The sequence below is a fragment of the Festucalex cinctus genome, chromosome 14 (genome assembly GCF_051991245.1).
Source record: "Festucalex cinctus isolate MCC-2025b chromosome 14, RoL_Fcin_1.0, whole genome shotgun sequence".
In the NCBI taxonomy this organism is placed as follows: Eukaryota; Metazoa; Chordata; class Actinopteri; order Syngnathiformes; family Syngnathidae; genus Festucalex; species Festucalex cinctus.
This window is the reverse complement of record NC_135424.1, coordinates 5,924,347-5,932,546: the sequence shown is the minus strand read 5'-3', so window position 1 is coordinate 5,932,546 and position 8,200 is coordinate 5,924,347. Positions and strand designations below refer to the sequence as shown.

The window sequence follows — 8,200 nt, the reverse complement described above, 5'->3', positions numbered from 1 at the left end:
GCACCCCCCACAGGACTCCCCGAGGGACACGGTCGAACGCCTTCTCCAAATCCACAAAACCCTTGAGGACCCTGCCGAGGGTGTAGAGCTGGTCCACTGTTCCACGGCCAGGACGAAAACCACACTGCTCCTCCTGAATCCGAGATTCGACTTCCTGACGGACCCTCCTCTCCAGCACCCCCGAATAGACCTTACCAGGGAGGCTGAGGAGTGTGATCCCTCTGTAGTTGGAACACACCCTCCGGTCCCCCTTCTTAAAAAGGGGGACCACCACCCCGGTCTGCCAATCCAGAGGCACTATCCCCGATGTCCACGCGATGTTGTAGAGGCGTGTCAACCACGACAGCCCCACTTTAGCAAACAGTACAGTGTTAATAGCAACACATGATTCATATTATTATATTCACCTTAGGACAACATTCCAGACACAATTAACAACATTGAATGACATGACGCACATTAAGACAGTTGGGGTGTCAATTATTTTTTTTTTTTCCATTCAGGGCCCATTTAAAAGTACTGAACAAAGGTATACTAGTTGTCAACTTTTTCAAATGAATATTACTGTCATGGATAAATACAGCTCTCGAAAAAAAACATTACGAGACTAAAATAGCACTTTGTTGGTATGTTGACCATTTTTCAATTTCTGAGCTTTTTAGACAGAAACATTCATTCTCAATTTATACTTGCATATCATATGAAACAATTTGCACTGCGATGCCTCCATTATATTGTTAATGTCAGAATCAAAAGCCATACAAACATCATGTTTTGGATTAAAACATAAAACAGTGCAATCGTATGAGGTTCAAACAACTAATATTTAATCATTGATTAAATAATGACGTGCACAGATTAGTACTTGTCCAATAATACTTTATTTGAATGTTTTTTTTAAATATTAATAGGCCTTTTATTTACAGATTTAACAGCCTTTACTTAATTCCCCAGTACAGGCAAGTTACAGTGTTCCAACTAGACACACAATGATTAGCGATCTATTGTTTGCGTTGCAGGTGCTTTACTTCTTAGCCTTGCCTTGAGCAGCAACGGCCGCCATGGCTTTGCGTACAGTCTCCTCGTCTCCCAGGAACTGCATGGGCTTCACGGGCTTCAGGTTCTTGTCTAACTCGTACAGGATGGGAATGCCGGTGGGCAGATTGAGTTCCATGATGGCCGCGTCGGACATTCCTGTATTGGAAAAGCAATCGATTGATATTGTGGCCATTTGGGTGCAGTATGATAGACATTTGTCAGAAAGAAGATCTCTTTTTAGCGCAGTAAAATCATGAAGCTGCAGTTATATCGCTGTTCTTCGTAGAGGATAAAGAATACATGTCTATAAAGAATATGAGTACTGTAGTTGTAGCTGCCTCCATGTGATGTTTGCATTGTTTGTGTTCAAATAGTTGTTGACATAACCATAAATATGAACATAGGTAGATACAACACCTTTTTTGCACATTATACGATTACAAGAAGTCTGGGAATAATATTTCACAGGTAATGGAAAAAATTGGCTATATTTTCAAACGTTACGTATTGATAGCATTCACTTTGAACAAAAAAGTAAACCTTGAGAAATAATCAAGTTACGACTTAATTTCAATGTCTATGCAATTGTCTTTTGAGGGTACGTTGACCCTCCCAACATGGCTGCCACTTGGGCACGTCAGTTCGCCGGGCTGCTACGCCGCGCTGGCTGGTGTATCGAGTGTATCATATCTGTGGTTGTAACTTCTGTAAAATTGATGCTAGTTATGTTAACCTGTCAATGGAGTTTTGCATTGTGTGTTAGCATTAAGCTAACAGACTAAGTAAGTTAGTGATTTGGTTGTGTTGTCGTTTTTGTTTTCTGTGTTGCAGTCATCGTGGAACGTCAGGAAAAAAAAAACTTGAAGCAAGGACCTGGCCTCTTTTTTTTTTTTTTTTTTAAGAATTTTTCACTATCTGCCATTGAAATGTTAGCTGCCAGCCATCACCAACCCAGTCACATGTCCGAATTTATTCGTAAGAAAAGGCAGCACTGTACAGGTTTACGCACCTTCCAGGTGCTTCACGATGCCCCTCAGGCTGTTTCCGTGCGCGGCGATGAGCACTCGCTTCCCCTGTTTGATCTGCGGGGCGATCTCCTCGTTCCAGAATGGCAACGCGCGTGCGATTGTGTCTTTAAGGCTCTCACAGGTGGGAAGCTGCTCCTTGGTCAGGTCCGCGTAGCGCCGATCCTGCACCGAGAACAAATAAGAAGTCAAATAAATGACTAATACGTGATGTTTTTAGTCTAATGTAATGCAGTGAAGCCTCTAAATGTAAATAAACAAACAAAAAAAGAACCTATTAAAAGTACAAGCAAAATATTTGTACTTTGTTAGTTGCCACCACCAACCAGTGGCGTTTGCTTGGCCTCCAGTTTGACTTGAAGCTGAACTTTAACCCATTTTTTTGCAGTCATATATTAACTCATCACACACACGCTTATTAGGTAATACCATTCAGGCTGTTGCAGCTAAAGACTAACGGGTCACGTTATTGCCGATTTCAGTTATCTGTCGCTGGGTTTCACGGTCAAGCTAAAGTCTCCTCATTTGTTAAGGTTGACGCAATTGCGTTGCCCAATATATTGCCTCACAAGCCAACAGTTAGGCCCTGCGTGCTGTTCACCTTGCTGATGACGGCGTCAAAGTCATGCTCGGGGCCCATGGGGGGAGGAGGCACGTCAAAGGAGCGCCTCCAGATCTTGACCTGGGCCTCGCCGTGCTTGGCCGCGGTCTCGGCCTTGTTGAGGCCCGTCAGGCCGCCGTAGTGGCGCTCGTTGAGGCGCCATGTGCGGTACACGGGCAGCCACATTTGGTCGATGGCGTCCAGGACCAGCCACAGCGTCCGGATGGCCCTCTTCAGCACCGAGGTGTAGCAGATGTCGAATTCGAAGTTGGCATCTGGGGTATGTGGGAACAGGAGGTTTTGGTTTGAGACTTGTTAGAATAAAATGCTTTTTGTGATCATTTCATGTCTTCTGTGCACTTTAGCATTACAATGTTGCCAAACCTATTTACTCATTCAAACCCAAAAACATATAAATACGTTTTTTTTAATACTTTGTTTTTTCACTCCCCCAAAACGTATTTATGTTTTTTAATGTTTTGTTTTTTTTCTTGATACAGCTTCTGACATGAAGAGGTGAGGTCGTTTAAAGCAATGGTAGTTATTACAAAAAACGGCCAGCAGGTAGCAGCGGAGTATAAGAGATCAGCCAGGGCAATTTGCAACAAGCTCTTTTTGCCAGTGTTTTCAACAGGTTTGTGAATAAAGATGAAACTTCGCTATATTCTAATGCTAATTGCTGCAGAATGGAAACGGATACAAATAAACTTTTTTTTTTTCCCTGATGACAAATCCTCATGTAACCACAGCAATATCAATAATTCATTTTGCAGTTTTCATTATAGTTTTTATTTCACTTTGACCTTTGTTTTTAAATGTATTTTTTTAAAACGGGTTTGCTCATTTTTATTAGTTATTTTTTTTAATGGTTAATTTTAGTTTTTTTTTTTTTTTTTTTTATCAGCATGCGTATGATAAAGGCCAATAAAGGTTTTAGAAATGTATGGTGGGCCCTGCTCTACTCGTTTATTCAATTCAACCTGAGGTAAAGTCATCATGTCTCCACTTGTTGAGTGCAGCGTGTTTTTTTTTCTTCTTTTTCCTAAGAGAATGGAAGTGTGTTGTTACCACGGTGAAGTAAAAGCCTGCTGGTGCATGTTCTCGGGTCTGAAAGGGTTTTTATATAATGAAGCATGATGCCAATGGATGCATTCACCTCTGCACATCAAGGGTGACAAAACACCGCACTGTCTTGCAGTGACGTGAACTGCAGCAGCGTGAACACTAACCAGTGCGTCTGTTTTCAAATATGTGGAGTAAAAGGGAAACGTGATCAGTAACTTGATACTTGTACTTAGTTACTTGCTACCAAATGCTGCACATCTTCATCTTGACGTCACAAGGGTGAGGAGGCCGGATAACGCATAGCACGTTTTTTTTTATTAATTATAAAGAGAAGAAATAAATGCAAATAAATCTTCGCTCACCTTTCAAGGCCTGTCCACCTCTTCTCGCCTCCTTCTCTCCCGTCTCGCTCAAATCAGCATCGAACCAGCCACAGAAACGATTCTCCTGGTTCCAGTTGCTCTCGCCGTGGCGAATCAGCACCAGCTTGTAGGCCGCCATTGTCGACCAAAAAAAGATAAATATGTCGACGGGGGGGGGAATACCGCGACGAGAGATTATACCAACGTCGGCGAATGCAGACTGGTGCGGTCCACTTCAACCCATGAAGACTTTTATCCAGTCGATTGGTCACCGCCTCGCTTCCGGGTTTCGTTATCCAATGAAACTCCAGTAAAAGATGACTTTTCCTCTTTTTCCACCAATGACGGCGGTGAGAGTTTCCTGACCTTCATACTGTACGTTTGATGTATTTACTTTCAAAAATAATATGCCGTATTAGGTTACGTGATTAAATGACCCACAAACTGGTTATACCTAAAATAAATAAATTAAAATAAATACACATGCTCTGTTAATAAAACAGGAATTACAGCACACTATCAAAACTTGTAGTAATCACGAATTAAACAGACAGATGTTGAAAAAAAATAGTTTAACCGGGAAAAATAATAATAATTAAAGCGCAATTTAGTTAATGTTTAATGTATTATGTCCTAAACTGCGTTTAATCCAGACCGGTTCCCTGTTACTGCATGATTTACGTCGCATTATGTAACCAAACGGCGCCGCCTATCGAATATATTCCGTTATGACTCAGCTACAGTATCTGTGTATATGTATCCACCCATCCATTTTTTGAACCGTTTGCTCCTCACAAGGGTGGCGGGGGGTGCTGGAGCCTATCCCGGCTGGCTTTTGACATCAGGCGGGGTACACCCTGAACTGGTTGCCAGCCAATAACAGGGCACACAGAGACGAACAACCACTCACACTCACAAGCACACCTAGGGACAATTTGAGGCGCTCAATTAACCTGTCATGCATGTCTTTGGAATGTGGGAGGAGACCGGAGAACCCGGAGAAGACCCACGCAGGCACGGGTAGAACATGCAAACTCCACCCAGGAAGGCTGGAGCCTGGACTCAAACCGGAATGCCCTCTGTATATGTAATAAATAAATAAATAACACACAGAAAACATCTGTAACACCATAAAATGCTGCCCAATTTGCTCGAATATGCTTGGACCACGTTAGCATAGCGGGGGCTAGCCATCGGTGCCACCTTGACAGTGAACAGCAGCATGATGGTACATTCCAGTAGAGGTCAAACAAGCAGGCAAGGCTGCTTGCGGGGTCAACACTGGAGAAAGAAGGTTGCCCTCGCATGTGTGAAAGGCGAGCCACCAATCTCGATGCACTCTTCAGCTGAGTATTGAATGCCGGCAAAACAGTAACACAAACAAACATGAAAATTATAGGAAGGGCTTCCATCACTGGCAGATTTTCATTATTCCCAAAGCCTGCCAGTCAAATGAATCAGCAGCTGTTAATGATAGGAAGCATTCTGTCATTCGTCTCCACGCCCAAAATGAATGGCAACACTTTCTCCTCTCCTCTAGTGTCTCCGGTTCTCTCCAAGCCCCACCGCCTGCTGACACCCACTTTTATTTCCCTCACACCCACAAAAACATGAAAACACAGAGCTCACACAGCTCAGCAGCCCGTTAACCACGCTCTTGCAGTGCATACTGCAGCGATGCACATTCCACAGCAGAGGCAAGGGAAGAGGAGGGTACAGGGAAAACACACAGTGAACAAGTGAATGGGGAGGGAGGGTGAGTAGAGAGGGAGGGAAAACAAAAAACAAAAAAACGCTGGGCACAAAACTTCCAGTAGGAACCACAGATTGAAACTTCCTGTCTGTGTAAACCATGAACTGGCACAGAGAGAGGCTTTGTAGTATGTTTCAGTTTATAGTTACTGAACATGGTGAGAGCTTTTTCTTTCTTTCTTTTCTTTTCTTTTTTTTTTTTTTTTGCGTGTGGTTTGACAGCAGCTTTTTTCCCTCCAGACGACATTACTACTGAATGGGCGCACTGCTCATATGTAAGTGGCACTGGCAAGTGGTGGAGAAATGCGGATGCTCTTCCATCCATCCATCCATCCTTCCATCCGTCCGTCCGTCCGCCCGTCCGTCCGTTCGCCTGTCCGTCCGTCCATCCATCCATCCATCCATCCATTCATCCAACCGTCCATCCGTCCGTCCGTCCGCCCGTCCGTCCGTTCGCCTGTCCGTCCGTCCGTCCATCCATCCATCCATCCATCCATCCATCCATCCATCCATCCATCCATCCATCCATCCATCCATCCATCCGTCCATCCGTCCAACCATCCATCCATCCATCCATCCATCCGTCCATCCATCCGTCCAACCATCCATCCATCCATCCATCCATCATCCATCCATCCATCCATCCATCCATCCATCCGTCCGTCCGTCCGTCCGTCCGTCCGTCTGTCCGTCCGTCCATCCATCCAGTTTCTACACACTTGACCTCAGTAGGTTGACAAGATGTGGTACATCCTGGTTGCCAGCCAATCACAGGGCACACTGGTAGAAAATGCTAAGGAAAAAAAAAAAAAAAAGATTCCGTGTTAATGTTCCACTTTTTTTTTATATTGCGGGATGGGTCAAAATAACATTATGAACAAATTATTTTGTGTAATTAAGTATTTGCAGGTGTTTCAATGTCTGTTACACATTGATGGTGACCTATGACCTATGACTAAATAAAGCTCCTCCCCTCACTTCAACTTAGTTCTTTGGCAAGAAAGCTAGAAGCCAAAGAAGGATCCTGATCATTTGAATAAAGTGTGTCAGAGGAGGGAAACGTCTAAAACGTGCATGATAGAGGCCCTTGAGGACCGGATGAGGACACCCCTGCAGTAAGCACAATAAAATAGGTGATTTAACCCAATAAAGGTTGGGAACCATATTACGAGTCTTGAATGAACTGAACGAGGTAACATGCAAATTCTACACAGTACCTCAAAAATGAGACAGACATGCTAACCACTAGCTACTTTGCTACCTAATAAATACATGAAAATTTGGTAGTGTATTGTGGTTCACAACTGCTAGGCAATGACTTTATGGGAAGTGCGCATACATGTAATTTATGGATGGAGATTTTAAAGCCGGAGTACAAAAATTCCCAGAGGCGTGGACATGTGGACACTTCATTGCAAAAGTCCCCCAAGGCAGAAAGAGAGCGAGAGAGGGGGTGGGTGGGTCGCTCTTAGAAGTGCAAGATGTACATCCTGCTCCTGCAGATGGTCAGACGTTAACCCTTGCGCTCCTACTTGCCGTGCTTTTCGAGAGTGCTTGTCCTCGTTATGGGTTAGCTGGAGCCTATCCCAGTTGGGGTGAGTGATCGGGTAAACACCTGTGACCCAGGACTGGTCGGCAGTCAATCACAGGGCACATATGCACTGTAAAAAAAACAAAAAACAAACAAACAAAAAAAAGAAAAAAAAAGTAATTTTTTTTATGGGCTAAAACAGTAATTTAAGTTGGAGCAACTTTAAAATATAAATGATTGACATTTATGACAACGAGGTAAGCACAACCAAGCAAGCAAGTTCCAAAACTATTTGCTGAGTTTTTTCTACTTACAGTATTTTTAAATGAAGTTCTGTAAATTCTTATTTCTTTATTGTGAAATGCAGGAAAGCAATTTGTCACAACAGAAAAACCTAAAATATGTTGTTTCAGTGCCCAAGTTAAAATTCGGTTTGTTGCTTTGAAATTTTGAGTTCATTTTAATCTTTTTTTTTTTTTTTTTTTTACTCAAACATTCACATTTGCAGTGTAAATTTACACTGTAAATTGAATTTCCCTACAGGTATTATAATAAGTAAAACATTTATTCTAATTAAATTTAATTGGAAGAAATTGCAGAATAAATGATTTACAAAATCGATTTCATAAAATTACATGCAAAACAAATAAGAAAATGTCACTCCACTTCTAACAAAAAAAAAAAAAAAAATCAAAACTGCATATCTTGACTGTGAAGCTCACATGCTAACCACTAACACAATATGCTACTTACTTATCACAAGCACCATAGACAGGCTAATGAAAATATAATCCTGCATTCAAACAAACGTTGCAGTGACACGTAG

The 8,200-nt window shown here is 42.5% G+C and overlaps 1 protein-coding gene across 1 annotated transcript; it reads right to left on the bottom strand.

The window, feature by feature from the left end:
• Window positions 1-862: 862 nt before the first annotated feature.
• Window positions 863-4,350, bottom strand: LOC144001509 (phosphoglycerate mutase 1-like). Its single transcript, XM_077495866.1, has 4 exons — window positions 4,092-4,350; window positions 2,665-2,939; window positions 2,048-2,228; window positions 863-1,194 (listed from the first exon to the last, which is right to left on the bottom strand). Exons 1-4 carry the CDS (start codon window positions 4,228-4,230, stop codon window positions 1,025-1,027), a joined length of 765 nt encoding a protein of 254 aa, XP_077351992.1. The 5' UTR covers window positions 4,231-4,350; the 3' UTR covers window positions 863-1,024.
• Window positions 4,351-8,200: the final 3,850 nt, after the last annotated feature.

Coding starts and splice junctions, on each gene's coding strand:
- LOC144001509 (XM_077495866.1), bottom strand. CDS start 4,230: ATGGCGGCCTACAAGCTGGTGCTGATTCGCCACGGCGAGAGCAACTGG. Junction 2,940..4,091: donor AGGTGGACAGGCCTTGAAAG/GTGAGCGAAGAT, acceptor CACATACCCCAG/ATGCCAACTTCGAATTCGAC. Junction 2,229..2,664: donor TTGACGCCGTCATCAGCAAG/GTGAACAGCACG, acceptor TTCTCGGTGCAG/GATCGGCGCTACGCGGACCT.